The sequence below is a fragment of the Canis aureus genome, chromosome 19 (genome assembly GCF_053574225.1).
Source record: "Canis aureus isolate CA01 chromosome 19, VMU_Caureus_v.1.0, whole genome shotgun sequence".
Classification (NCBI taxonomy): domain Eukaryota; kingdom Metazoa; phylum Chordata; class Mammalia; order Carnivora; family Canidae; genus Canis; species Canis aureus.
The window spans coordinates 50157062-50184583 of NC_135629.1; the positions used below are offsets into that span (position 1 = coordinate 50157062).

A 27522-nucleotide genomic window follows, 5' to 3' on the forward strand; every position below is an offset into this window, starting at 1 on the left:
GGCAAGGTCTGGATGCCCCGGGCCCAGGAGGAGGCAGCTCCTCCCCCCGAAACAGACTGTCCCTGACCACAGCGGATTCCACGGCCGAGGAGGTGGGAGGGGGTGAGGCAGCGGGGCTGCCACACGAAACAGATGCCAGACTCCACTGGAGTGCCCATCTATAGGGAGTGGACAGCATCAAGGGACCTCCAAGGAGTGGTACAGCCCCCAGGCTAGCAGGCATTGTCACCATCCTAGAGCTGAAAGGATGGAGACAGATGGAGATTAACCCGTGCAGGGTCTCGAGGCTCAAGGCGCGGCCCCATCAGCTTGGGAGCTGGCCGGACTTCACCTCCAAGGGGCAGCAGTAGAGAATGAGATGATGCTCATGGGTGACAGGCCTTGCTGCCATCTCCCTTTTGCAGAAGGGGAAATTGAGGCTCAGAAAGGCAAAGTCACTGGTCCCAGATGGTATGATAATAGCAGCTACTATTTATAGCCTCTCCCGGTGCACCTTAGGCACTCAACACGGTTTTTGCTATACAGTAAGTGCTCAATAAAGGGAGCCTAGGGCTAGTTACTAGGTACAACTTGGCCTTAGGGCTTTCATTGGACAGAGCTGGTAAAAGGAAGGGAACCCAGGCCTGGCAAACTCCAGAACCCGAGTTCTTTACCCACTCACCCTGCGCCCTGCTGGTTTTCACTAGAGCCCCAGCTGAGCAGGAAAAGATACAAAGTAACAACCACAGCGGAAGAGACAGCACTTACTGTTCTCTCCCATTTCACAGGTGGGAAAGCTGAGGTCCAGAGAGGTTAAGTGACCTTGCCACATAGCTAGGGGCTAAAAGGGCAGAGATGTGAGCCCCTCAAAAGAGCAAAAGTGAGAGAAGAGCAGAGGAAGTCAGGAGAGAATTTGGGAGAGGGGGCTGAGAACCATCCATGGGAGGAGAAGTTATCACTCGTGTCAGTGATGTTGAATTACCCAGGCAAAATTTACAGTCAGATGCCCCTTAGAGCAGCCTTGGACTCCCTGGGACTCGGGTCGGGCTCAGCCAGGCACAGAGGAGGTAGCATTGCTTTTAGTAACACGGCTCACCCGCCCTGGGATAGCCCATAAGCAGGGCCGCTGAGAATGGTCATGCTGGTTGTGCACTGCGCAAAGGAAGCCGGGCACCTTTTTTGCAATTTGACAGGGGGGTATTGGAAAACCGCCCCATTGCATTAAGAGAACATGTGCAGAGTCTTCCTGTCGGCCCAGGAGGGCCACGCCTAGGGCATCCCTCTGCTTCTCGGCCCCATCTCCAGAGCCTCAAGGTGTCGAACTGAACTGAGCGGACGCTGCCAAACCTTCCATCTGCTGGCCCTGGCAGGAGGGAGAGAGAGTTTCCCGGGGCCCCACTCCGACTGGGGAGAAACGGAAGTCTCTGCTACCCCAAACACACGGCCCCAGGCCTGGTCACTGTGGAGCAGGCTGGCTCCAGGGGCTGATCCAACTGTGTGCTCATCCAAGATCCAGGAGCCCATCCTCAGAGGCTGTCACAGGGCAGAGGGTGCACCAGGAGGGGTGGGAGTAGCGGAGGGAGAGAGGCAGGATCATCTGCGAAGGATGGACATCCTCCTGCAGACCCAGATTATTTCCTTCATTTATTCTACAAGTATTTCTTAGGCATTTCATATGAGGCAGGGACCCTGCTAAACCCCTGGTGTGTTTTCATCTCCTTCAATCTTCACAGAAAGCAAGGAAGTAAGTTCTATGAGCCCCACTTCACAGATTGTGTCATTCATCCAAAAAGCATTTATTGAGCACCTACTGTGAGCAGGACCTGGTCTAGGAGCCAAGTACAGGGCAGTGAGCAAAATAGGCAGAAATCTCTGCCCTCGTAAGGCTGACATTCGAACGAGAAAGATGACAAATTTGTCAGATGGGGAGAAGTGCTGGAGAGAAGAGCGAGAGAGAAAAAGTTGGGGAGAGTGAAAATTTTAGGTGAAGACGGTGAGGCCCTGAGACGTGGAGCGACTCACCTGACGTCAACGGTAAGCGGAGGAGCTGGGATTTAAAGCCAGGGGGATCCAGAACCTGTCCTCTTAGCCACATGCACTGCTGCTCAAACTTGACCTGCTCTTGATAGTCTCCGGGGAGCTTATTGAAGATGCAAGCTCCAGGGCCCAGCCCAGGCTCTCCCACAGGCCTGGGAGTCTGTATTTGCAGGGCAGGTGAGGCAGGTGGTCCAGGGACTGGGCTCCGAGAAATGCAGGGTGAGGTGTCAGGAGGAAGGGAGGCCTTGTGAGAAGGGGTGGCAGGCCGGATCCCACCTCTGTGTTGTCACTGGCAGCGTGTCCTGATCTGACCATTTCCGAGGTGGTAAGGTTGCTGCTTGCCCCAGAGTTCCCCGCGCAGGGGGAGAGGTGCCCTGCCGTAGCATGGCTTTTCTTATTGGTGGGTTCATCTCTGGCCATTTCTTTCTCGTTGCTTTTTCTTTGCTTTTTCTTTGTTGGCTTTTCTGTTTTACGAATGAGGCCCTGCATGAAGGCTGAAGAAGGATTTAAAGCCCCAAAACATCTTTTTCTGTATGTATTTTTAAAACATCTTCCCCCACCCTCCTCCTCTCTGAACCTAACCGGCTGAGAATATAAGCTCCTCTCCCAATTCCCCTTCTGGAGGCTGTTGGCAGTGCACGGGATGGGCCATGGGATGCCAGTTTTTTCTGCATGTGGGGGCTAGTCAGGGTGTTTTTTTAAAAGGCCTGGTTCAGAGACCTTAACCCAGAAAGTAAAGTGAGAGGAAAATCTGCATTACTTTCCGGCTCACGGAGACAGGATGCAGAGAACTCTCCATTGTGGGAAAGGAAGGGAGTCTGGTTTTTTTCTTTTAGTTTCCTTCCAGTTGTGTGCTAAAATAGAGTTAACAAGGAGCTGGATATGGAGGCTGCGCGTAAAGGGGCTAGTAATGCACTTGACCCACGGTGGGCACCTATTCCCATCTGCCGGCCTTGGCTATGGTTGCTTGACCCACCCAGGCCACACCTGCTTCTGAGTGTTTCACATGTTGCCCCTCATTACTGTAGGGTCAGAGGTGAGGCCCCAAGGCCAAGTTCACGTTTTGTGAACAGGGACTCCATGTGTCTTTTAGGATGAGCAAGAAGAAGAAGAAGCAGCCAACCAGAAACTTGCTCTACAGAAAGCCAAGGAGGTAGCAGAAGTGAGTCCTCTGTCGGCGGCCAACATGTCCATAGCTGTGTAAGTGCCCCCAACTCCAGAATGCTATCCAGGCTCCTCAGCCTATACCCCCTCCTGGTCAACGATTCGGGGGCCAGGAGCAGTCCCTGACAGGGTTGAGGTACGTCTGTTCTCCCACCCCCTTTTACTTGATAAATAGTTAATAAGCACCTCCTATGTGTCAAGTATTGTTCTAGCTGCTGCAGAGACAGCATTAACAAGAGGTTAAGGGGTACAGGGAGAGCTAGGGCTTGGGAGAGTTGGGCTTTTAAATAAAGTTGTCAGGGAAGGCCTCACTGAGGTGATAAGACCTGAAGGAGGTGAAGGAGGAGCCAAGGGGGGATCTGAGGGAAGAGCATACCAGGCAGCAGGAACAGCATATGCAAAGGCCCTGAGGCTGGGATGTGCCTGTTGTATTTAGGGAACTGGAAGGAGGCCACTGTGACTGAAATAGAGGGAGGGAGGGAGGGAGGAAAGTGGGAGGAAGTAAAGACAGGTGACAAACATCGTTCAGGGCCTTGTGGGTCACGGGTGGGACTCAGACCTTTGCTCTGAGTCAAGTGGAAGCTATGGAAGGTTCTTGAGCACAGGTAGGACAAGACCTGACTTGGGTGCTCATGGGGGCTCTCTGGCAGCTGTCAGGGGAACAGACTGCAGGGAGCATGGGTGGAAGTCTGCGGACTAGGCTCCTGGAAGAAAAAACTTCTTTGGTCCATGCAGAAGGGATAATGGGACTGGAGTAGGGTGGTGGCCCTGGTGGTGGATGTAGCTGAATTCTAGACAGATCAGGAAGGTAGAGTGGACAGAGTCTGCTGGTGAAGCAGAGGCACTGAGGCGCTGAGTGAGATTAAGGTTAATGTGAGATCCATTGACACTGATACTCCGAATTGTGCCTGTGTCAGGTGTCCTGAGGATTTTGTACACTGTGGGGCAGTGCATCATGTGACGGTGGGGAAGGGGCTTTCTTTGCCAAAGTGGAAGGAGGTGGCTGTGAAAGGGGAGCCCGGGAAAACACATAATCAGACCAGTGACTTTAGCACAGTCTGTGGAAGACGATGGTCTGTATAAAACAATCAATGCACACAGAAACCCTGGAAAAGTCTGTATACTCCGGGCTGGGCTCCAACCTGGCCAGCTCTCCAGCAGCGGCCCTGTGGGTAAATAGGCACCAGTGGGTAAAGAGGTGCTGCCCCATGACTCCCAAGTGCCCACCCTGGCTCTCTTTGGGACCACCCAGACCTCTCGTACCCCAGAATTAAAGGGTCATGCAGGCCCCGTGGGTGATTCCAAAACTCGCTCCAGGCCAGTGTCCATGAGGATCGGCTGTCTCAGAGGTTAAAATATTTTGAACATCAGGGCAACACCTCCCAGGGGGTCATGTGCGACCATTGGTCATGTGCAACGGGAATGCCCACGAGGGCTGAGGACAGCCCCCCCCCCCATTAGACAAAATATGCAGTCAGAATGAGACACCTACCCAGGTCTAAGGCACTTGCTAGGCCAAGATGTCCAGCCAGGTTGAATTTTCTGCACAGGCTGAGACCAGGTTGGGAGGAGATACCCAGCCAGGCCAAGATACCCTCGTGGGCCGCGATGCCCAGTGAGCCAAGACCACCTGGGTGGAGACGCCCAGTGGGCAGAGACTCCCTGCAGGCGGAGGGGCCTGCGCAGGCCTGGCCCCGCGGTGCTCTAAGCCCTGCGCCCTTCCCTTGCAGGAAGGAGCAACAGAAGAACCAGAAGCCCACCAAGTCGGTGTGGGAGCAGCGCACGAGCGAGATGCGGAAGCAGAACCTGCTGGCCAGCCGGGAGGCCCTGTACAACGAGATGGACCCCGACGAGCGCTGGAAGGCCTCCTACGCCCGGCACCTGCGGCCGGACATGAAGACCCACCTGGACCGGCCTCTGGTGGTCGATCCCCAGGAGAACCGCAACAACAACACCAACAAGAGCCGGGCGGCCGAGCCCACGGTGGACCAGCGCCTCGGCCAGCAGCGCGCCGAGGACTTCCTCAGGAAACAGGCCCGCTACCACGACCGGGCCCGGGACCCCAGTGGCTCGGTGGGCCTGGACCCCCGCAGGCCCTGGGCGGGCAGCCAGGAGGCCGAGCTGAGCCGGGAGGGGCCGTACGGCCGCGAGTCGGACCACCACGCCCGGGAAGGCGGCGGGGAGCAGCCGGGCTTCTGGGAGGGCGAGGCGGAGCGGGCCAAGGCCGCGGACGCCCACCGCAGGCACGCGCACCGGCCGGCCGGCAGCCGGGAGAGCCGCAGCAGCTCGCCGCGCACGGGCGCCGACGGGGAGCCGCGCCGGCACCGGGCCCACCGCAGGCCGGCCGAGGAGGGCGCGGACGACAAGGCCGAGCGGAGGGCCCGGCACCGCGAGGGCAGCCGGCCGGCGCGGGGCGGCGAGGGCGACGGCGACGGGCCCGACGGCGGCGGCGGCGAGCGCAGGAGGCGGCACCGGCACGGGCCCCCGGCCTCGTACGAGGCGGACGCGCGGAGGGAGGACAGGGAGCGGCGGCACCGGAGGAGGAAGTAAGTGCGGGCGACCCCGGGCAGGGTGGGGACCGCAGCGGCTGCGATGCCGGGAGCCACGGTGGCGCCTCTGGGGCCTCTCGCGTCTCTCTGCCGCCCCCGCGCGGTAGATCCCGCTGTCGGGGGGAACCGCGCCGCGGAGCCGCGGGCCCCGGGTCAGCCGAGTCGGGCCGCCGGAGGCTGCAGGCGCACCATTTCGCCCTTGTGCGTCCCGGGGAAAATCTACGGGGAATCCACACCCGCCCCCCCACCCCCCCCGCCCCAAGAATTCTTCAGCTCTTCCATGCACTTGCTGTGTGACCTTGGGCAAGGGACTTCACATCTCTGGGCCTCGGGTTTGTCGATCTGTAAAATGGAGATAGCGGGATCAAACTGGGTCATTGCTGGAGCTCCAACAGACAATTCATGCCGAAGGCCGGAAGAAGAGCGGCTGACACATAAGGGCTTGGTACATGTAGACCATTTTTAGCTGTTAATGAGTCAGCCATCTTTTTACCTGATGCTATTCCTGAGGGATTTAAAAAGCCACACTGGGCCCTCAGAATTGAAAGGAGAGCGGGTTGAGGCCACTTCCAGGCCAGCACCGTATGCAGTAGGAAACAGCCTCCTTGTATTCTTGGTATTTTGTGACAATCCTTCGATGGTTCTGTAGTGACTCTACATGTAGGAGCCCAACCATGTTGAAGCACACATTGGTCTTGTATTCGCTGATGTCCTGTTAGTCTTCTTTATATCACCACGAGGGCATCATATTGATTTCTTAATGATGTGTTTAAGAGCCTGTTATATGACCTAGGCGCTAGGCCAGCACTTACCAAAATTGAATGTGTATGTGAGTCCCTGGGGATCTTCTTAAACTATGGATTCAGTGGGTCTCAGGTACAGCCTGAGATTCTGCATTTCTAAGGAGCTTCCAGGTGAGACATGATGCTGGTCCAGGAACCACACTTTGAGTAGGGAGGCTCTGGAGGGCAGAGTGAAGTGACTCAGGGCCCAGTGTGCAGAATCACCATGAATGTGACAGCTACACATGCTGGCCGGCTCCCAGTGGTACAGGCAGTTAGGGTGACACAAGGGAGTTGCCACTAGTGTTGAGATTTTCCTAAGTGGGTAATACCTCTTGGCAAAGTTCCATATGAAACAGAGTCTAGGCTTCCTTCAATATGGCCAGTAGTTGCATTCCGGGAAAACGGGGTGTGTATTTAAAACATACAAGGGGCACCTGGGTGGCTCAGTCGGTTGAGTGTACACCTCTTGGCTTCAGCTCTGGTCATGATCTTGGGGTTGTCAGATCTAGCTCCACATCAGGCTCTACACTCAACGCAGAGTCTACTGGAGATTCTCTTTCTCCCTCCCCCTCTGCCCCTTCCCGTACTTGCACATATGTGTTCTCTGAATAAATTAATTAAAATCTTAAAAAAAAAAACATGCAAGGGGAGCACCTGGGTGGCTCAGTCAGTTAAATGTTTGACTTCGGCTCAGGTCATGATCTCGGGGTCCTAGAATCAAGCCCCACATTGGAATCCCCACTCATTAGGGTGTCTGCTTCTCCCTCTCTCTCTGCCCCTCCTCCTGCTTGTGCTTCTCTCTCTCTCTCTCTCTCTCAAATGACTAAATAAAAATCTTAAATACAAGACATATGTTATGCTGATATATAGAACAGAGGTTAAAAACCAAAGACACGGGTCATTACAAGCAATTTTTCATCTGTGTAAGGGACATTAGTCACGAAGGAGAAAGGTTAATTCTTCCCCAGGTGGCCCTGCCCTGCACATGGTACGATGTTTTGTTTGCCTGCCTCCCATTTCCTAAATGCCCACAGTGGCCTCCAGGTGCTATGTCATTAGGTCTGCATGTGACTGCACAACAGCCTCCTGAAAACCATCACTCCAGATCATCCCCATGTTATCTCTTCTTTTAGGGGTTTATTCATCCATCCCATCAGTGTTTACTAAGTACTTACTACGGTCCTAGCTGGTGCGGTGGATTCAATCATTAACTGCAGGTGACAGGCATGCTAGGAGTGGTCTGGGGCTCTTGGAGAAATAAGACCAAGAAATTGTGCCCGGGCCGGGCTCCCAAAAGGAGCAATCTGAAAAGGGAGTCGAGTGTTCTAGGCTAAGAATAGCATGTGCAAAGGCCCTGAGGTAGACCAGAAGGAGGCCGGTGTGCAGTTTGGAAGGTGAGGAGAGAGTGGCAGAAAAAGAAATGGAAGGGACAGTGATGGGTCAGCAGGACCTCGAATCCTCTCAGGGCAAGGAGAGGCCACAGAAAGGATTTTTAGGTGGAATACAGCATTTAGAACATGACTGGATAATTAAGGACCAGTGATTCATTGATGCTGTTCTTCTCACTACTGCTAATATTAATATTATTGTCATCCTTGTTGTTATATTACTCCTGTGATTAAAGGAGGCCGAGTGATGGGGACGGAATGCAGCACAGCCTGCTGGTAAAGGGCAAGAACCCTGGAGCGAGAGATCACACTCATGCCCATCACTTCCCACCTGTGGGATTTGTAGCATCTCCCTTCCACTCTGTGGGCCTCTGTTGCTCATCTGTAGAGTGGGTATGAGAGCAGTACCTACCGCCTAGGTTCAAGTGAGTTAATACACGTAAACTGCTTTGAATCGTGCCTGGCTTCTAATAAGTGCTCAGTAAATGTTAGCTGTTATCACTGTGAAGATTGTTACTACGTACGTACTCAATATATGCTAACTGTGTGTAGTAGTGGTAGTAGTAAGTGTTCAGAAATATTAGCTATTACTATTATTATTATCATTTATACTGTTAAGATTTTCTCATGGAGGTACCTGGGTGGCTCAGTTGGTTAAGAGTCCGACTCTTGGTTTCAGCTCAGGTCATAATCTCAGGGTTGTGACATTGAGTCCTGCATTGGGCTCCGTGCTCAGTGTGAAGTCGGCTCAGGATTCTTTCTGTCCCTCTCTCCCTCTGCCCCTCCCCCCACCTCTCTCCTTCCCTCTCTGAAAAAAAAATATTTTTTTTTCTCTCGTCAACAGACCTAAAAACCTTTATATCCATAGCCTTTAGAATGACCACTCCAGCTCCTTCCTTTCACAGATGGGGAAACTGAAGCCCAGAGATTTTTTTCCCCAAGGGTAGCTGGCCCATAGTAGCAGTGTGATAAGAATGCAGCTTTCCCGAATCCCACAGATGGCCCCTGCTCCCCCTCCTTTCCAGGGGAAGAAAGTACCTCTCCACTGCCACCCCCAGACCTGCACCAGGAGGGCACTGCTACTCCCTTTTTGATGGATGTGTCAGGGGCCCTAGCCAGGAGAGGCATTACACTCCTGACTTATACAAAGGCTCTGATGCTCAATGGGAATAAAACTTCATGAAGATTCAGACAGTTTTAGAGAAAAAAAATCCAAGATGAGGCATTTATCTGATTTTTTTAAAAAATGGCCAAGAGGAAACTTTATTCACGCATATAATGTCCTAAAAAGACATTTCAGTTCTATACAGTGACAAGCCAGTGGCCCTGCCTAAGGGGCCTGCCACCTGCATTTTTCCTTTTTGTCATTTCTTAGGCCTTTTCCCGGACCCACACTGTGTTTTTCATTCGCCAGAACATTAATAATATATATAATTGTTCTCTTTCCATTTCCTCTGCCTGTCCCCCAATTACAGCTTCATCTCCTCCCTGGTTTTAAATGGCCCCCCGCAGCTCTCAAAAGCTCACCCCTCTAAAGAGTGGACAGAAGCACATTCTATTTCATTCATTCTACATTGTTCAGCAGCCACTGACCCCAGATCCCCCACCCCAGGCGGCTGAGCCCAACGGCACCCCAAGGCGACCAGAACCAAGGTAGAGCCTTCCCTGACTCCCAGGAAAATGTTGTGGGTCTCAGAGCGGCTGCCACTCCTCAGTAGCCAGGCAGTACTTCATGCTGGATGTGGCTGAACAGGGAGAGCTTTTGCCAAGACCCGCGACACCCCAGAATTAACATCTCAGCTCTCTGTACCCTAATTCCACCTGCTGCCATCACCATGAAACCCACTCCCTAGAAAGAACAAGAAGAGATCCGGGACCTCTGAGCCTCACAGAGTCTATCCTGCCTTAGTAGTAGGACCAGAGTTCAGCCCACTCCTCTCCCAGCTGGGTGACACGTGGCAACTGCCTTTGCCCCTCTGGGCCTCAGTTTCCCTATCTGTAAAATGGGCCTGATCCTCATCCCACCTCCACTGGTGGTGGCTGCGGGGATCAAATGAATTAATACGCAGAGGTCCTTAGGACATGGTGGCACGAGGAAGCGGGACTCTCCTCTGCAGCTGGGGGCCTGGGCACACCCTGGGCAAGGTGTCCGTAGCTTTTGGCAGAAGCATGCTGAAGTGATTAGCTGGCAGAGGGATGCAGTGCAGGACAGGGTTATGCAACCGGCTGCCTATTCTGGGCAGATGATGCACATCCCCAAGAGAGAAGGGGGAAGGGGCCTGACTTCAAAGTTTTCTGCCCCTTTTGAGTTCTCCTTGGAGACACTTGGCAGTGAAGCTTCCTGGAGACTGAGGTGTGGCCTCTGCAGGCTGAGCTTGCTCTGGCTTTGCAGTGGACAGAGCCGACAGAGGGAGCCAAGAGGCTCCTGGTCCTGGACGCGAGGCTGACATCTCCGTGAGACTCCCCATGGTCTCAGCTGCTGTGTTCTTTAGTATAACCTCTTTACATGATGGCCGAAGGATCTGGGTTCTCTTTAAAATAGTAATTTACCCCAGCCTGATTTGTGCTAGAGGGACAGCTCTCTCTTTTATTAACAAAAGAAAAAAATCTGTAAAAACAATGAGGAAACACTTCAGCCAGATTTTCATCTCATGGACAACTTCTCAAAAAGGATCAGGAGTGGGTTCGAATCAGGAACTTCTTTGTGGGCTGTGTAAGACACTGAGGAAATACTGATGTAGACTTTATTTACTCACACCATCACAGCCGACACTGGCTATCCAAGGACCATACGAAGTTCCGAGGGCTGTTGGCGGTTCTGGGGCTCGGCCCTCCTTGACTGATAGACGCATCACTGCACACTCTGCCTCTGGCTTCACTCTGTGTCCCCTCTGTCCTCTCTCCTGCTCTTCTGAGGACCGGTCATTGCATTCAGGGCCTATCCTGATCCACGGTGACCTCATTTTGTGATCCTTAACCTAATTACATCTGCAAAGGCCCTTTCTCCAAATAAGGCCACATTCAGAGTTTCCTTGTTGACGCATCTTTTGAGAGGCCCACTACAATCTGCCCTCTGATTCCTCCCATCCCAAAAATCTACATCCATTTCATGTGCGGGATACACTCACTCCACCCCAACATCCCTAGAAGTCTTAGCCTGTTACAGCATCAGCTCCAGAATCCCACATCTCATCATCTAAGCTGGGTATGGGTGAGATTCTGGGCATGATCCATTTGGGGGCCAAATCCGCCCCCCCATCTGTGGACATGAAACTAGAAGACACATTCTCTGCCTCCAGCATACAGGGGTGGGACAGGAACACGGTAGGCATTCCTGTTCCAAAAGGGAAACGCTGAGAAGGGTAAAGGATCACTGGTCCCAAGCAGGTTCTAAACCCAGCAGGGCAGATCCCATCAGGTTACAGGCCCAGGAGTCATTAATAAACTTGCTCCTCATAGTGACCCAAGGAGGTTACAACACCTGTGTGATGGATGAGAAACAAGGCTAACTTGCCAGTGGTTATGTAGCAGCTCATCTCTAGGATCCCCACTGTTGTCTCCAAGTTATAGGGAAGGTTCTGCTACTCTATCCCCATTTAAAGACAAGGGGCTCAGAGAGGTTAATCAGATTACAGAGGATCACACAGCTAGTGAGGGGTTTTGCCGAGACTCAGAGCTGGGTCACTCTGGCCCACTCACACGAGTGAGAAGTGAGAAAGCCGGCTGGGCCTGCTCTTCTCCCCATGCAGCCTCAGAGAGGCAAGTCTGAAAATAAATTACCTTGTCTCTCTTCTGCTTCCTAAAAACACCGTGAACTTTTGCAAGTTAAAATGCAAAATTAAAACGAAGTGTTAGGTGGATTTAGGGTCGCAGATTGGGCCTGGGCTTTGACACCTGTGATTGCATCTGATTTCCCAGCTGGTCAGTACACGTGTACAACCTGAGAAAAATGTTTTCTGCTGTGACTCAGCTTCTCCAGGGCTCAGTCTCCTCATCTACATAATGGGACTAACAGTACTGCCCGCTTTCTGCAGTGCTCCTAAGGATCAGAAGAGCTGTGTGTGTAGTCTGGCACACAGCAGGTGCTCAATACGTGGGAGCTATTATGAGCAGAAGTGGAGGAAACAGGAAGCAGAACTGGGGGTGCCCTTTAAGAAGAGCCAGAGAGAGAAGTTTTGGATTGCAGAGCCCTCTGGGGAGAGAAGTCGTTGAAATTATAAACAACAGATGTCCTGGGGTTTCCAGGGAACAGAATTTGCCGGGGCCGGCACCCAGGAACTGGGGAAGGATGAGGCCCCTTGTCTGAGGCCCGAGGGTCTACAGGGGTGTCTAAAAGCAAACAGAGCAAACTGTCAGGATGCTGGCTAGGAGCCAGGTCCACTTGGCACAGGCAGGCAGAGCCGGGCCAGCTGAGGACAGACGTGCAGCCGGGAGCCGCCAGACAGGCTCCAAACCCCAGTCACCCTCACTGGGGCCACAGCTCCTGGAGGTGCCTGGCAAGCTAGGGGTGAGTGTGCAGATGGGAGGAGGCAGGGGTTGATGGTCTGGGCCTGGGGGACTTCTGGCCTTCAGCATCCTCATCTGAAAAATGGGAGCATTTGTTTATTATTTGACAAAAAGTGACCAAGTATTTGCCATGTGCCAGGCCCCGTTCTGGGCACTAGAATGAAAGCTGTGAACAAAAAAGGCAAAAATAAACCACTTGCCTCGCAGAGCTGGTGTCTCCAAAGGGCACTGGGGTAGAAAAAGCCCAGCCAGGATGCTTAGCATCTTTCTCTCCTCCCCAGTGCACCGAGCACACAGACTCTTTCCTTCTCAGGTCCGTCGGCATGGTCTTAATTAGTTGAGTAATTGAGGCACCAAACTCCTACCCACCCTGTCTCCCCCACTCTCCACCTCCAGCCACACCAGCCTCCCAAAACTCAATAAGCGTATCCCTACTTCAGGACCTTTGCACCGGCTATTCCCTCTGCCTGGAGCACTTTGCCCATCACTCTTGTACCCCTGTGAAAAATTATTGTGTTCATCTGCCAGCTGTGTGGCCTTAGGCAAGAGACTTAACCTCTCTGAGCTTCAGTGTCCTCATCTGGAAAATGGGGCTCATCATTGTTCCTCTTGGGGCTGAGGATGAAGGGGTCATTATAAGTCAAGTACTTAGAGCAGCCCCTGATCGCTTGCGTTACAGAAGTGTTTGCTTTAACTAGTTTTATTATTTATTACATTTATTTGCACGTATGGCGTGCTCCTCCTACTGGGATATTGGGAGGGGACATATTTATGTAAAGCTTCAGGTAAAGCTATGAGGCAGTTCTACCCGAAGAGATGGTGTCACTGTGTCTGCTTTAGCCACCCCTGAAAACACTGTGTGCCCCGGGGGGGGGGGGCTCCTGGCGGGGAGGGGGGCTGTCGGCAGAGGCAGGGGGCTTCAGGCTGGAAGAATGCAGGCCCTGGCATTCTCCCCCACGGGAGTAGCCTCGTCCCCCAGGAAACAGCAGGAGAAGCATGACACTGAAACCCAGGAGGCTAAGCAGTTACACAGCCGTGGGGTTGTGGTCTCTGAGCAGGAGTCAGCCGGGCCCTGGGGTGCTCCAGGGCGCGGCCTCTCCATGCCCAAGCATGCCCCCTGCATGGTAGAAGCTGAGGCAGGGTCTGGAATGTTCGTGCTATTATTCCAACTCAGTTATGGGTCCTTTCTCGTTGGCCTGCCTTCCACAGAGAGAACCAGGGCCCCGGGGTCCCCGTGTCGGGCCCCAACCTGTCGACCACCCGGCCGATCCAGCAGGACCTGGGCCGCCAAGACCCGCCGCTGGCGGAGGACATAGACAACATGAGGAACAACAAGCTGGCCACCGCGGGATCGGCCGGCGCCCACGACAGCCTCGGCCGCCCCGGCCTGCCCCAGAGCCCCGCCAGGACCGGGAACAGCACCGACCCCTGCCCCGTGCCGGCCCCGCCCACCACGGGCACCAACCCCCAGAACGCCGCCAGCCGCCGGATGCCCAACAACCCCGGGGACCCGTCTGACCCCGGCCCCCCCAAGACCCCCGAGAACAGCCTTATCGTCACCAACCCCAGCAGCACCCAGACCAACTCAGCGAAGACTGCCAGGAAACCCGACCACACCACGGTGGACATCCCCCCAGCCTGCCCGCCCCCCCTCAACCACACCGTCGTCCAAGGTGAGACTGCCCCCCCAAGCACCCCCATCACCAGGCGAGGCACCCAGTGTCCTTGGGGCCGAGGGGCTGAGCGGGGCTGCCTGGGCCTGATCCCTGGAGGCTTGGCTGGGGGACCCTGGCCAGTGACCTTACCTCTCTGGCCTCAGTTTCTTCCTCTCGAAATGGGTATAGGTGTGGTTCCTGCCCCTACGGGACTGCCGGGAGGGTTAAATGAGAGAATCCGCCCGCAGTGCCCGGCCCGGGGCTGAACTCAGTAGGTTTGGTGATACTGCCTGAATCCCAGATTCCCATAGAGAAGCCAGGAAGCCACCGCATTTGACAAGCAGTGGATCCTTCTAATGGAAATGGAGGGGCACCAGATGATTTCCTAGGCCAGCGCTGTCCCAAAGAAGTGCAACACAGGCCACACATGTAGTTTTAAACTTTCTAGTAGCCATGTTGAAAGAAAGGAGAGGAGGAGAGAGGAAGCAGTGATTTTAAAAATGAAAAAAGAAAAAAAAGAAAAAAAAGAGGGGCATCTGGGTGGCTCAGTTACTTGAGTGTCCCACTCTTGATTTCGGCTCAGGTCATGATCTGAGGATCGTGAGATCGATCTCCACATCAGGCTCCATGCTGGGTGTGGAGTCTGCTTAAGATTCTCTCTCTCCCTCTCCCCCTCTCCCCTTAAAAAAAAAAGAATAGGTGAAATGAACTTTAATAAATCACATTTAATCCAAAGTATTACTTATATGAATCCAAAATGCCATCATTTCAACATGTGATCGACATTTTTAATGTTATCAATGAGCTATTTTACGTCCTTTATCTCGTACTCTGTCTTAGAAATTTTGGTGGGTTTTATACTTACAGCGTCTCGAGGTTTAGGATAGCCACTGTTCAAGTGTTAGATGTGTAGGTCTAGGCCCTTGAGAGGTTGGCAGTTGGTGACCTCCCTCCAAGCCCTGCCCCATGTAAGGTGGGGGTCAGAGAAGCAGTGAGAATTTAGAAATGACCCACCAAGTTCATTATTTCCAAAGATGATAACAATAGACCAGGTCCTCCAGTGCCAGTTCTATGCAGGAGATTTCTGTGAGTCTGCTTGGTAAAGGTTCACCACCGTCCTATAAGGTGGATCTTGTCATTGTGCCCATTTTATAGATGAAAATACTGAGGCTCAGAGAAACTCAGCCTGCCCATAGACGCATAGCAAGTTCAAGCTGCAGAATCTGCTCAGGAGGGGGGTGGCCCTTGCCATCAAGAGAGAAGTATTCATGGGGGGACACTCTGAAGTTTGATGAAGGGAGAGCTCAGTGTTACCATCTGTAACGTGGGTCTATCGGGGCTTCTGGTATCGGCCTCCAAGTGATGGTATGAAGATCCAGTGGGATGAGGGGCAGGTTTGTGTTAACATCCCATGAACCTCCTACCAGACTCAAGGCTATCGAGTGGTTGAGAGCAGGCACTCTGGGACCAAGTTCAAATCCCAGCTTTGCCACATCCCAGCTGTGTGACCTTAGGAAAGTCACTTCACCCCTCTGTGCTAGTTTCTTCATCTGTAAAATGAAGATCATACAGTACCAACCTCATAGGGTCATGTGAGGATTAAATGGCACAATGTGGTGCCTGGCACATTGTAGGCACTTTATAAATGTCAGTTGCTCATCGTCTGAATGGACAGTAGCCCAGAGGCTTATGGGAAATCATGGAGGGAGCCCTGTGTTGGTTCTTGTCCCCACAGTGAACAAAAACGCCAACCCAGACCCACTGCCAAAAAAGGAGGAAGAGAAGAAGGAGGAGGAGGAAGACGACCCTGGGGAAGACGGCCCCAAGCCCATGCCCCCCTACAGCTCCATGTTTATCCTCTCTACGACCAACCCGTGAGTATGGCCTATGGCCAGGACAGGGGGCCGGGGCTCCCACTGGGGCAGTGGAAGTCAGGCCAGAGGACAGGCGCCAACAGCGGGTGATGGGGAGAGTTGCCTCCAAGATCCCATTTGTTCATAAGGGATTTTTGACCAAATTAAAAAACGATGCCCTTTTTTTTAAGTCCTATAAGACAGAAATTTCTCATAAAGTACTGATTTTTTTGAGGGAAAAGACCCCTTTCCTGCCCTCAGCTAGAAGTCGTTGTCATATATATTCAAATCTACAGTCTGTAATGTGAGAGGCACCCCTAAGAAATGGTTGCCTTATGCAGTGCGCAACCTGTACAATCATACCTGGCAGCCCTGGTCCCTGAGTGCTCACTCCTAACCTCTGCTCCACAAGGGTTTGAATTCTAGGCAGATGGTCTCTGAGTTCCATAGCCCTTTGTCTTGGGCATCCTTGGAGAGGATAGATTATTTCGGAGAGAAATTTATTACATGTGTTACTGTGGCTTGTTTGAGGATTGCATTTTTCCAAAGGACATTTCTTGAAACCTGAGTCCCTCAAAATGCCTCCTGACAAAGAAAAATCATGTCAAATAAACTGAGCAGTAACTGGTTTCTATAACCTGCCTCTTGGGACTCTTGAGTCTCATCCTGTGTGCTTCCTTTTTTATTTGGTTGAAAGTATTTTACTAGGACAACACTTATGTGGTATTTAGTGCCGGGCACTGTTGTGAGTGCTTTAAAAATTTTTTTTTAATTTCTCATAATAACCCTATGGGATTGGTACTATGCTTATGCCCATTTAACAGATGAAGAAACTGAGGCCCAGAGAGGTGAAGTTACCTATCCAAGGTCATACAGCAAGCGAGAGAGCCCAAACACTGATACCAACATCCCTCTTCTTAACCACTCAGCCTTGCTACCATTCACACAAATTTATGACATATTTATAAATATTATTAGCTCCACTTAAGGGGTTAGGTACTTAAGTATTATCCCATTGCCACATCAAAGGCTAAGGCCTGCAATGTACAATCTCAGTAACTTTCTGGAGCCCCTACTATGTGCCAGGCATATATTAACATCTTTGAGCTTCACATTCTTGTAAGGTAGGCATCACTATTATGGCATTTCATGGAATGAGAGCACTAAGTCACAGAGGGGATGAGTAACTTGCCTAAGGTCACCCAATTAAGTTAAAAAAAAAGAAGAAATCTATTTAACCCAGAATTTCCCAATTTTATTTGACCACAGGACATTGTACGCATGAAAAACGTTTTCATCTCCTACAGAATCAAAGATAATATTTCTTCAACTCAGTCTGGGAATCAACGATTTTCCAAGAGGGTTGTTTGGAAGTGATAGGAACTTATCAACAGGGCCTGTGAATATCTTCCCTGGCCACGGGCTCAACTTCTTGAGGTTCCATGACCCCCATGAGGGCCCCCCAGATCTTGATACTTTGTTGGGCGTGGGACCTTGGGCATTAGAGATCTCAGGGCGGTGACATAAGGAGATTACAGAAGGAAAGAGTTTGTAAGCCCGCAATCTGAGTGGACCTCTGCACACCCGCCTGTCCCCAACAGCCTTCGCCGCCTGTGCCATTACATCCTGAACCTGCGCTACTTTGAGATGTGCATCCTCATGGTCATCGCCATGAGCAGCATCGCCCTGGCAGCTGAGGACCCCGTGCAGCCCAACGCACCACGAAACAACGTGAGTCCCGCCCAGCAGGCCCCTTCCTGGCTGGGCTCCTCTGTTTGGAAGGAATGTCAGGGTTACCCCCCGGACACAGCCCTGGGAGCACCTCAGTCGCTGGTTCGGAGGGGAAGTTCTGACTCACTGAGGATACTCTTGGAGCAGGACATTCTTGGAGGAGGCAGGGGCCCTGTGTACATGGCAAGGGAAAAGGTAGCCTAGGGTGGGTGGGGCTAAAAATTGCTGGAATCCCCGGTAGAGGGAGTGAGGTGGGCATCATATGGAGGTACGCACACTGTGCCAGGTCTCACCAAACGGACTTCTTGGTTTGGACACGAGCTTTGAAAGAAAGGGCAATTTTGACTCAGAAACATAGCCCGCACTTTCAGCTTTTTGGAGAGCTAAAAAAAGCTCTCCCTTTAGGGGTCCAGGGTCTGCTAGCAGTTCCTGTTAACTGAGCGCTTGCTGTGTTCCAGGCACAACCCCAGGCACTTGGTACATAAGCTCTCCCAGGTGTCCCCATTTGGACAGATGGGGAAACTGAGGTTCAGGAAGGTTAAGTGACCCGACCAAGATCACACAGCACAATTCCATTTCTGCCTCCCCTGGAGCTTCCGCTGCTTCCTTCAACTGTCTGTTTATTGAGCACCTGCTGTGTGCATGACTTCCCGTGAGTCCTGCCAAGTAAGAATGAGTGAGTGCCTGTGGTTGAGAGGGGAGAGTAAGAGACGGGACAGGCGGAGGCGTGGCAGATTCTGGACTGGTAGCAGCACCCCCTGCCCCAGCTCCTTCCTGCCCCCCACCCCCCCAGAGTCAAAGGTACATTTTCCACTGGGAGCCAGCCCTGCTGCCCTCGCTAAGTAGGTTAGGAGCCTGGTGAGGCTGGCAAGCCCCATAAATCAAGCCTGCCCGACAGCAACTTACCTTGCACTTTCCCTTCCTCTGCAGGCCTGGCAGGGCCCCCAGGGACCCGATGGGGGAGTCGGAAGGAAATAATTAGAACAAGGCTCCCAGAAGAAATTGGTACCAGGGCAGGGCTGAGGCTGCACTCTGTTATCTCCTGCTGCCCGCTCTCCCCCAGGGACCGCAGGGAGCCGGGCCCGGGAGGGGCGTCCCGAGAGGGGTCAGCAAACCCCCTGCCAACTCTGGGAGACCAGAGAAGGCTCTGTCGCTGGTTCCCCAGGGGCCTGAGGGAACCCAGCCAGGCTCAGCCCGTGGCACCCCATGGAGCATTTGCAAAGCTTTGGATCCCCTGCCCCCACTGCAGCAGAAACTTCTCTCCTCAAAGCCCTCCCCCTTCAAGGACACCTTGGTCCTCCGCTGCCAGCTGATGTCCGGGGACCCCTCCCCCAGTTCTTTTGTTGGCTGAACTAGAACAGGCCTCAGAAAAGTGCAGGAAGCACACGATGCCTCTCTCAAGGATTTAAAGCGCCCACAACCCCCCACCAGGGCAAGAAGTAGAACAAAACTACCCCCGACCTCAGCGCCCTCTCTTCTCTCTGGAGTCAGGGCTCACAACCAGGGACAACGTCTGGGGACATGTTTGGTTGTTGTGATTTGGGGTGAGCAGCGAGGAGCTACGGGCATCTGGAGGGTAGAGGCCAGGGGTACTGCTCGGAAAACCCACCCCTGCAGGTAACCGTGACACACGCACCCCCTTTGGGAATAAGCTTAGCTTCTCGAATTTTCCCGGCTGGTGCATCCTTAAGCACTCGATTTTGGTTTTGCTCATTTCTGACACTCAGCGGATGGGATCATCTCCTGCCCCATTTTGTGTCACCCAACACCGTGTCCCCCATGAGATAAACACTAATCAGTACAGGGAGTGACGGGCATTCTTTTTTGCCGCGGTTTTTTTTTTTTTTTTTTTTTAGATTTATTTATTTATTTATGATAGACAGAGAGAGAGAGAGAGAGAGAGAGGCAGAGACACAAGAGGAGGGAGAAGCAGGCTCCATGCCGGGAGCCCGACGCGGAACTCGATCCCAGGACTCCAGGATCGCGCCCTGGGCCAAAGGCAGGCGCCAAACCGCTGAGCCACCCAGGGAATCCCCTCGCCGCTGTTTTCTATTCCGCCGTGTGGCACGATCTGTTTATCCATCCTCCTGTTGATGCGTGTTTGGATTGTTTCCAGTTGAAAATGCGTCACCACACAACCCCTTGCCCTGGGCATGTCACCGGGGATGCCTGGGCATGACTTTCTTTGGGGTGTAACACCATAAATGGAGTTTCCAGGTCATAGAATTTACATGCAGTCAGGCTGACTAGATGCAGCCAGGTGTTTGCTGGATGACCCAGTGACACCTGCGCGGGCAGAGTATGGGGCTCCCAGTGCCCCCAGGCTTGTCAACACTTGGTGCTGGAGACTCTCGGGCCTAGCGGACCCGGTGGGTATGGAGTGGAATCTCTCTAAGGCTTCGATTTGCATTTCCCTGTGATAAATGAGTCTGGATTAAACTGAGCCACAGGACATTGCCATTTGTAGAAGTCAAAGGGTCTGCATATTTGACAGAGTCAAACCCAATTTGTTGGTCTCTTGGTTTCCTCTTGCCTGATTTAATTCATTGAGCTCTCCAGAATTTGATTCACCCAACCACCTGACCTGCCCTTCCCCCACTCCCTTCCTTCCTTTTTTCCCCTCTGCTTTTCCTTCATTGCTTTGCTTAGTAATTACTAAATGTGCAACTACTGTGTGCCAGGTGTTGAGCTAAATGTCAAGGATTGACAGGGGGTGAGATGGTCCCTGGCTTCCCAGAGCTCCCAGAGCACAGGGTCTTTAGTCATGCTCAGCCCTCCACATCTTAGGCCTCAGGTGCTTTCTCTGCACCCAGATGCTTGCACCTATCTCCCACCCCCCCACCTCAGGAAGCCAGCCATCCTGGCCACTCTGGTCCCTGCTGGCCCTTCAAGCACCATCATAATGGGAATGTGAGTTGCAACCATACAGATCACAGAACCCTGTTCGTTCCTACAGGACCCAGTACAATTCCAGCTCCTCGTGCATTCATTCAGCAAACATGTCTTGAGTGCCAGCAGTATGCTTGGGCCTGTTTTACGAGCTGGAGGTGCTACAGGGACAGCCAAACACCCATGCCTTCATGGGGCTGACATCTCGGGTTAAGAACATGGAGAATGAGATCACTTAATGACTATAACAAATTATAACAACTAGGTTGCAAGAGTGGGTGGTTAGGCTTGTAAGGGAAATAGCAAGCACCAGAAAGAAGGACTTTAAACAGGCAGTAGGGGAAAGGGTCACCGAGAAAGTGATACGTGAGCCAAGTCATAAAGAAGGAGAGAGGGAATCAGGTGGCATGTGGGGTGGACATAACCTCCTGTGCAAAGGCCCTGAGATAAAGACACCCAGGATGGCAGGAACAGCGAGAGCAAGCAGATGTAAGAGGAGACGAGGGCGAAGAGGTGACCAGGCGGAGCATTCAGGGCCCTGGGGGCCACCAGGAGGACTTTGGCTGTTACCTCAAGTGAGATCAGAGCTTACGGAGGATTCTAGAGCAGAGAAGGACCTAACCTGACTCGGGTGCTCACAGGCGTCCCCCTGGTGGTGGGGCTCCATAAATATCATCTCTTTTCCTTTTCTTTTCTTTTCTTTTCTTTTCTTTTCTTTTCTTTTCTTTTCTTTTCTTTTCTTCTCTTTCTTTTCTTTTCTTTTCTTTCTTTTCTTTTTTCTTTTTTTTTAAGATTTATTTATTTATTCATGAAAGACACAGAGAGAGGCAGAGACACAGGCAGAGGGAGAAGCAGGCTCCCTGCAGGGAGCCCGATGTGGGACTCGATCCCGGGACCAGGATCACACCCTGAGCTAAAGGCAGCCTAAAGGCAGATGCTCAACCACGGAGCCACCCATCGGGAATCTGATGGAGTCTGCCCCCTGCATTTGTCACCTGCCCTACCCACCCCTTGGGCACCGTCACATGCTCACCCTGAGGTCACGCCAGAGGCGTACCATGACATGCCCTAGAGAGGGGCCAGGCTGCAGGCCGGTGCTCATCCGGGCAGAAGCCATCCAGCCCTGGCCCCGTGTAAGGCAGAGGGAGGGAAGGGATGCGGGGAGAAATGCCCCCTGTGTGAGGAGGACAGGGCTGTAGAGCTGGTGAGGGAGTTTGACACCTGGTGTCTGGCTTAGACGGGTGGTCGGGTGGTCGGGTGGTCGGGTGGTCGTGTTTAGGAGACCCGACGATTTCCTGATGAATGCCAGCAGGTCAAGGGCATTGGGATGTCAGACTCATCATCAACAGGGATACACCCCTCCCTGAACTTTCCCAAGACCACCTTCACTTTATATTGAGCTTTGGCCAAATAAAAAAGAAACCCTTCCCACCCCGTAAGCCAACCATCCTGAGTGATTTTGTTAGGATTTTGCTGCCATCTGCTGGACATTTTCTTTTTTTTCTTTTTTTTTTTTTTTTTCTATTTTCTTTTTTAAGATTTTATTCATTTATTCCTGAGACACAGAGAGAAACAGGCTCCTCACAGGGAGCCCGATGTGGGACTTGATCCCCGGAGCCCTGAGCCAAAGGCAGATGCCCAACCACTGAGCCACCCAGGCATCCCTCTGCTGGGCATTTTCATACACAACATACAAATCTGTACTCTGAGACAGGATGGGAGGGGCCCTTGTGCAGTGCACACCCTGCCCAACTGTATGTGACAGCCATGTTTCCTCCTCTGCTTGGAGAGTGTGTTCCGTGGGACTTTACTGGAGACCACACACCCCAGTGCGCCATCACTACGTTCATGGGGACTGCTGGAGCAAGCCAATGACCTGCTGCCCCCTTGCTTTTATCACCTACAGGTGCTGCGATATTTTGACTACGTTTTTACAGGCGTCTTTACCTTTGAGATGGTGATCAAGGTGAGTGCTGAGAGAGCCAGGGATCCAAGGGCGTCTTCACCCTCAAGAATGCTGCCCTGGCGGCGGTGGCTGGCCCAGGGGATTAGAAATGCTTGTTGGGCAGAAGCAAGGACTAGATAGAGTGAGTGAGGAAAGCGAGGAAACGAGGGCAGGGAGGTGACAGGGACAGATCCTGCAGGGCCTTGTGGGTCACAGGGAAGACTTTGACTTTAACCCCAAGCAAGGTGGGAGCCATAGAGGGTTCTGAGCAGAGGAGGGACTTGAGGTTCTGGCCTCGTTGGGGAGGACAGACTTGAGGAAGGGGCAGGGTGGGCGAGAGTCAAGAGAACTAGGATTGGGCAGTCGTACTGGTCCAGACCAGGCAGAGAATGATGGGGCGTGGACCAGGGTGGTGGTGGAGAAAGTGGGTACATTCTTGAAAGGTTTGCTGATGGATTCCATGTGGGGGAATGAGACAAAGAGGAGTCAAGGGAGACCCCAAGGCTTGGACCCGAGAACCAGCAGGTCGGCACTGCCTTTCATGAGGCGGGAGGTATATTGGGCTCCCCCAGGTGCCTCGGGCCACTGTCCCATCCCTCGCCACGTCCCCTCTTCATGCCCCTCCCCCAGAGGCTGGAAAGGAAGGTCCTGCTCCCCAAGGTAGGACGAGGGATCAGAGCACTGTCTCTTCTCACCCCTAGATGATCGACCTGGGGCTCGTCCTGCACCAGGGTGCCTACTTCCGCGACCTCTGGAACATTCTCGACTTCATAGTGGTCAGTGGGGCCCTGGTGGCCTTTGCCTTCACGTAAGTCTCCTCTTGAGGCTTCCACTTGCCTCTCTGCCCCCCGCCGCCAGCCCGGGGCTGCCCATTGGATCAGGGAACATGTTCTCAGGGCATAGAGATGGGGAGAGTGTGCTCTGGGAGGTGGGAGACATCCGCATGCCCCCAGGAAGAGCTTCGACTGGCTTTTGCATGACGTCTGCTGTGCAGGAAGAAGGAGAAGGGCCCCCACCTTCTACCTCCTCACACAGCCACGTCACCGACCCCTTGCTCTGCTGCTTTTAGTAGAATAGCTCCGCCGGGACATCTCATCTTCCTTCTGCTCTACTAGCTCCACCCCAACTGCTGTCTCTGAGAGCCCCTAAAAAAGAAAACCAAGAAGTGAATGTGCATGAGAATTTGGACCCCCCACCCTGTGCCTGAAGGCCCTGTAGACCTGGTGACTCCCTTTGTGTCTTTTACTTCTCCTGGTGGTCCTAGGACTCTCTGCCTCCTCAAAGGCCATGCATCATTGTGTAACTCCAAGATGACAACTGGGTTGTGGGTCGCCATTCCAGGCCATTCCATCCAAGATGGTGCCCAAATTGTAGGGACCCATTCCAAGGTGGCCCCTAAGTTCCAGACAGCATTTCGAGGTGGCACTCAGGGGCTGGGCAGCCACTAGATCTTAGGGCCCTGATAGCAAACATAGTGGTACATTCCCCACATTAGAGAACTTGGAGCAGGTTGAGAAGACCTGACCAGGTCCTAATCCAGGACAGATCTTCTTGGGAACCCGGTCTGTGTCCACCGCAGTGGATCATTCCCAGAAAGGAAAGTCTCAGGGACTCTAACCCACCTCACCCCCATAGTGATAAATCAGAGGCTTCCTTTGTGCCTCTGCCTCCGAGCTGCCTTCTCAGCAGATCTCCAGGGGTTCTCGAATGGCCCCCCCAACCAAACAATGAAGACTTGGTTTGTCAGTAGGCCAGAGTGGTGGCTCATTTCCAATTTAAGGGCTAACGTGGGCCGCTCTCAGATTCTTCCCTGGGAACACAATGAGGTCAAGCTGTGTCAGAACAGCAAGAAACTCCAGGGTTCTGGATGCTTCCAAGCTGGTGGAGAGGTACCATAAGGGTCAGTGGGTTGATTATATTTCTGACTCTGGCCAGACGTCCCACTCCCTTTTCCTTTTATCTTCTACTTTCTTTTCCTCTTTCTATGTCTGCTCTCCTTCCACCTCGTCTCCTTCCTTTCTCCTTCTTCCTCCCTCCTTTCTTCTCTCTCCCCCCCGTCACTTTCCCTATTTTAAATTACTTGTTTAAGTATTAGAGCAGTGGAAGACACTCTAAAAAAACCCCAAAACTTTGGCTTTGTTATTAAAGTGTTCTGAAATTTTAAGAAATGAAGTGAGTAAAGTGCAGAGTGAATTAGAGAGAAAAGATTGCCACAGATGAGACAAAGAATTGATGGCCTCCATATATAGAAAGTAATTACAAGTCAATAAGAAACATGAAACTCAATAGGTAAATGGACAAGAGATATAAACAGAAATTTTGCAGAATACTAACAACTAATAAAAATGGGAGGGGGGAATCAGCCCCCTTGGAATTCAGAGAAATGCAAAATACAAATAAGATACAATTTGTTTCCTACCAAGATAGCACCAGTTTCTTCCGAAAAGATTTTTAAAGTGTATATGACAGCGTCATGAAATACGCTCCTCCCTCCCTCCATGAGCTATTTGTGTGATGCCTACAAGGTGTCTGGTAGGCACCAAGCTAGGTCCTAAGAAAATTTCAACTCTGAAGAGCCAAAACGTTTTACAACCCTCAGCCTGGAGTGAATCCATCCCCTCTGGAAATAGTCTACGTGTGTCTCTACCCCTGTTTGTCTCTGTTTCTGTCCCAAATCCCCTTCCCTCCCTGGCTTCTGTTTCTTTTTCCTTCTTTCTCTGTCCTTTTTTTTTTTTTTCTCTTCTTCCCTCTGACTGCTTTTCCTTCTCTTTCTCCTTTTCCTTCTCTTTCTCCTTTTCCTTCCCTCTCTCTGTCTCTGTCCCTCTGTCTGGCTCATATCCTCTTTCCTCTCCCTTCTCTCTCTCTGTCTCTATCTCTCTCTTTCTCTTTCTCTCTCCCTCCTCCGACCCTGGCCCTTATCTTTTGGTGATATGGGCCTGACCATCTGCCTAACATGGCCTGTGTGGCCTAGAGAATGTGGACACTCGGCCACGTGCTCTGGCATCAGGAGACCCAGTCCTCACCTTGCTCTGACCAGTGGTGGTCTCTGTGATGAGGAGGGGCAAGCTCTGGCAGGCATGTCGCCCATCCTTGCTCAGGCCTTCCAGGATTATGTCTTCCCAGCAGCCCGCCCCCACAAGTCTCCTAGGGCTCAGGAGGTGATGGGTCGGGGGGGGACCCTGTCGGCCACATGCCTCCATACACGCACAACCACCCTTTGCCAGCTAGGCCCAGGGTGGTAGGTCTTGCCCTATGTGGTCCCCACTGGGTATAGAACAAAAGAAGTGGGCCTGCACCCCATCAGCTCACCCTTGGCCTTGGCACTTTCCTCCCAGACCTCTTTTGGAGCCAACATGGTTCAGTAAAGAAGAGGGGGGCCCCCACTGTTGCCCAGCCTCACCTCTGTCCCCCAATTTGACCTCACAATTTGGGGAAGGAGTAGCCTCCAAAAGACTTGGGACTTTCAACCATAGAACTTTTGCCATAATGAGCTATAGTTTACAATATGCTGTTTCTAGGATCCCTGGAGCTACAATTAGGCTCTACTTTAAGCAAACAATTTGTGAAATCAAAATTATTTTTCAACCAAAAATCAATCAGCAGGATGATTCTTTGTGTTGCAAAAGAATCTGCTAGAGGGAGCTGATTTTTTTTTGAATTTTCATTTTATATATGAAATTATACAAGGGCATTCAAAATGAGCCTACAACTCACAAAAATTTGGCAGCATATTTGTAGTCAATCTTTTATACTGCTTCTATGAAGTTGCTACAGGCATAAAGCCAGCCATCCCGTGACCTTGAAAATCCCCGTTTTGAATGTTTTTGGGTTGTTTTTTTTTTTTTTTTCCAATTCCTATGCAAGGAAGGTTCCAGGCTGGGATTTAAGGACATCATTTCAGCCTCGATGGCCTCATAGATCTTACAGGAATTTGGGGCGGGGGTAGAATTTGCCAGTGGGATCCTAACAAGTGCCAGCAGCTCTCAGGGTATTTTAAAAGAGCTGAGAGCCGTGAGAACACCTTTAGATGATGGTCATAGGAATAGGAGAGGTAGATCCTGAGAATCCCTGCCACACCCTCCCTGTCTTGCTGCAAAGAATCCATCTGATGCTCCCATCTCTCCTTCAAGGCAGGGCTGCAGGCCTAGCACAACTGGCCGAGCACCTTGATCAAGCTGCTCCTGCATGCCCAGGGCTAATCTGCCAAAAAGCCAGAGGAGGAGCCCCTGAGCTGCAACTTTTCTCCCCAGAAAAGTTTCAGAATCCTGCCCCCTGGCTGTAGGGTTCTGGCCTCTTTTGCCTGAGAATGCTTCTTGCCCAAAAAAACTTTGCTACTGTCTTTCCATGTTGGATGTCATATTGGCAGGAATGGGGGATTCTCTGAGGGTCTCAGCCTGAGTACCCAACCCCAGAGTCCTTTGCTTCTTTCCTTTCTCGTCTTTTAGCTCAACTTATCTGTCCTGTGCCCATCTCTTCATAGATGAAGCTGAGAGCTCCAAGAGGTGTTAGATTAGTCTTAACTGCTTTAGAAAGAGGCTCCTGCAATTCTATCTGGTTTGTCTCTATATGCAAATCCCTTAGCCTCCCTGTGCCTCAGTTTCCCCATTAAATAGAAAAACGACTTGGTGTTAACAGTGACAGCTTCCACATATTCAGTTCTCACCAACAACCTCCTGTGGGCAGTTGTCTCATCGTCCCCATTTTGTAGATGAGGAAATTGAGGCCCAGGGGGATTGAGAAGGGAAGCGAATCTGGCAGGGTCACTAAGGTGATCGGCCGTCCGATTCAGGGTCGCTGCCCGTCTCCCAGCCCCGAACATGGAAGCTTTCACAAACCAGCAGAAGGACGCCTGACAGCTTAGCCCGCCTGGGTTCCTCAAAAGCCGGGGGGCGGGGGCACGAGGCTGCTCCCTTCTTTGTTGAAAGGAATCTTGCTGTTTTGGCCTTTTGGGGTGGAGGCGAGGATTCTGCATCAGTGCTATGATCGTGGCCCCGTCTCGGATGTGGGAAAACTATCCCTGTGGTCCTCCAAGGGATGTGTC

The 27522-nt window shown here is 52.3% G+C and overlaps 1 protein-coding gene across 4 annotated transcripts in view; it reads left to right on the forward strand.

The window, feature by feature from the left end:
• Positions 1-27522, forward strand: part of CACNA1A (calcium voltage-gated channel subunit alpha1 A) — a 214563-nt gene that overhangs the window by 135072 nt on the left and 51969 nt on the right. For all 4 annotated transcript variants that reach the window (XM_077859712.1, XM_077859713.1, XM_077859714.1 and 1 more), the window contains exons 18-24: positions 3110-3216; positions 4911-5726; positions 13618-14081; positions 15799-15937; positions 17518-17647; positions 22443-22502; positions 23183-23289. In XM_077859712.1, coding sequence (XP_077715838.1) covers positions 3110-3216; positions 4911-5726; positions 13618-14081; positions 15799-15937; positions 17518-17647; positions 22443-22502; positions 23183-23289 — 1823 coding nt within the window. The remainder of the gene's footprint in view (positions 1-3109; positions 3217-4910; positions 5727-13617; positions 14082-15798; positions 15938-17517; positions 17648-22442; positions 22503-23182; positions 23290-27522) is intronic.